The 1,911-nt window shown below is 27.9% G+C and overlaps 1 protein-coding gene across 1 annotated transcript; it reads right to left on the bottom strand.

Moving 5' to 3' along the window:
* Positions 1-106: 106 nt before the first annotated feature.
* On the bottom strand, positions 107-1,462 carry LOC108782301 (putative nuclease HARBI1). Its single transcript, XM_018550551.1, has 2 exons — positions 1,177-1,462; positions 107-1,084 (listed from the first exon to the last, which is right to left on the bottom strand). The coding sequence occupies exons 1-2, from the start codon at positions 1,460-1,462 to the stop codon at positions 174-176; spliced, it is 1,197 nt and encodes a 398-aa protein (XP_018406053.1). The 3' UTR covers positions 107-173.
* Between the last annotated feature and the right edge of the window lie 449 nt (positions 1,463-1,911).

The following is a 1,911-nucleotide window of genomic DNA, read 5'->3' on the forward strand; positions in this document are numbered from 1 at the left end:
TGTGTTTTTAACTCTTGTAATAATAACTGTGTTCCTTCCATTATTCACTGTGCAAAACTAACTGAAAATCTATAATATAGGTAAAGCAAACTACACATTTACTCGCAGTGAATAATGTAACATACCCTGTATACATCCACGCATAATGTAAGAGAAAAATGCATAATTACAAATTAAGAAAATAATTCATTGAATAACTCTCTTCTTCGATCTATCGTAACTCTATTACCAACATTTTCATTAATGTTATCAGGTTCATCATTAATAAAATCATCATATTGCTCGTCAATACAAGAAAAATCATCATTTTCATTAATACAATAATTGTGTAAAATACATCCAGCAGTAATGATATCAGTCACAAAATTAATATGTTTATATTCTGTAAAAAATTTTAATCGACGGAATCTTCCTTTCAGATAACCAAATGCTTGCTCAATTTTTATTCTTGTTGATGATAACATAGTATTAAATTCTGTTTGCTGTGGTGTTAGGTGTCCATTGTCGCGAAATGGTGGCACAAGCCATGATAATGACGGGTATGCTGAATCACCAATTATAAAAGTATTTTGAGGAAATAACATGTCCCTATTATCATTTGCTGTATTATAAAGAGGAGATCGTCTTAAAACGCGAGCGTCATGTAAAGATCCCGGTTCGCCACAATATATATTTATGAATCGCATTTGAGGATCAACCACGGCTTGTAAGTTTACAGAAAAATATTTTTTTCGATTGCAATAATCACTTTCATTTTCAGTAGGTTTTTTAATACGTATATGGGTGCAATCAATTGCTCCCAACACTTTAGGAATTCCTCTTTTTAAAAAAAATTGGTTACATACAGTTTGGATTTCGTTACCTTGTGGCCATTTAATAATATATATTTTTGTTAAAATCCAGGCAAGTACACGCCGAATCACTCGAAATACAGATGATATAGAAATATCAAAGCGATCTGCAATAGTTCTCAATGGCTCTGTATTGGATAAAAACCATAAAAATATTATAAAACTTAATTCTACTGAGATTGGTCTCATTCCAAATGAATGACATGGAATATATGAAGACTGTTCAAGTTCATCTAAAACACACAATTAATATTATATATAAATAATTATTTTATTAAATGAATCAGATAATATCATTGTGTGAATATATACATTTTTTATTTACCAATTAGTTGATAGGTTGTTCTTCTTGATAATCGCAAATGCTCTTTAAATTCCGAATTTGTCCAAGATGCTACAATTCTTAAATAATTTTTCACTTTTTGTTTTTTATGTCCAGAAGTTAAATACCTTATTAATGGAAAGAAAAGTGCATCATTGTCATCTTCATTATCTGTCGAAGAGTCTTCCTTCGAAAAATTGCTTATTTCGCTAGAACTTAATTCGCTACTTGAAGAATTGCTACTTATTTCAGTAGTTTCAATTAAGCAATATATTTCATGCTTTTCCATCTATGTAATTTATATCAAAATATAATTCAAGCAATTTGAATTTTTAATTTTTAAATAAAAATACGTATATATAATAATATTAACTATTGTTATTAATTGTAGCATTAAGTGGTAAGTATATTTTATATTTTAGATTAAATAAAAATCTATATTACATATATAATATATATATATATATAAATTCAGCTTACCGTAGTTTACTTGCAGAATTTTATTTGAAATTCTTATTTAAGATTTGCAATATTTCTTATTTCTTGTCAAATGTTTACAAAAATATCGTTACATTTATGTTATTACGGTTATTACATTAATCATACTAATAATAGATGACTAACAGTAAAAATAGAGAATTCGAACACACTCTGGCGGTTTTCTCAGAAACTAAATTTAGAGTTCTATCGTTCCAACAAGTTTTTACACAGTGGAGCACAGTGTAACGTTTCTGTGTC

The sequence above is a fragment of the Cyphomyrmex costatus genome, unplaced genomic scaffold, assembly GCF_001594065.2.
Source record: "Cyphomyrmex costatus isolate MS0001 unplaced genomic scaffold, Ccosl1.0 C2317355, whole genome shotgun sequence".
Classification (NCBI taxonomy): Eukaryota; Metazoa; Arthropoda; class Insecta; order Hymenoptera; family Formicidae; genus Cyphomyrmex; species Cyphomyrmex costatus.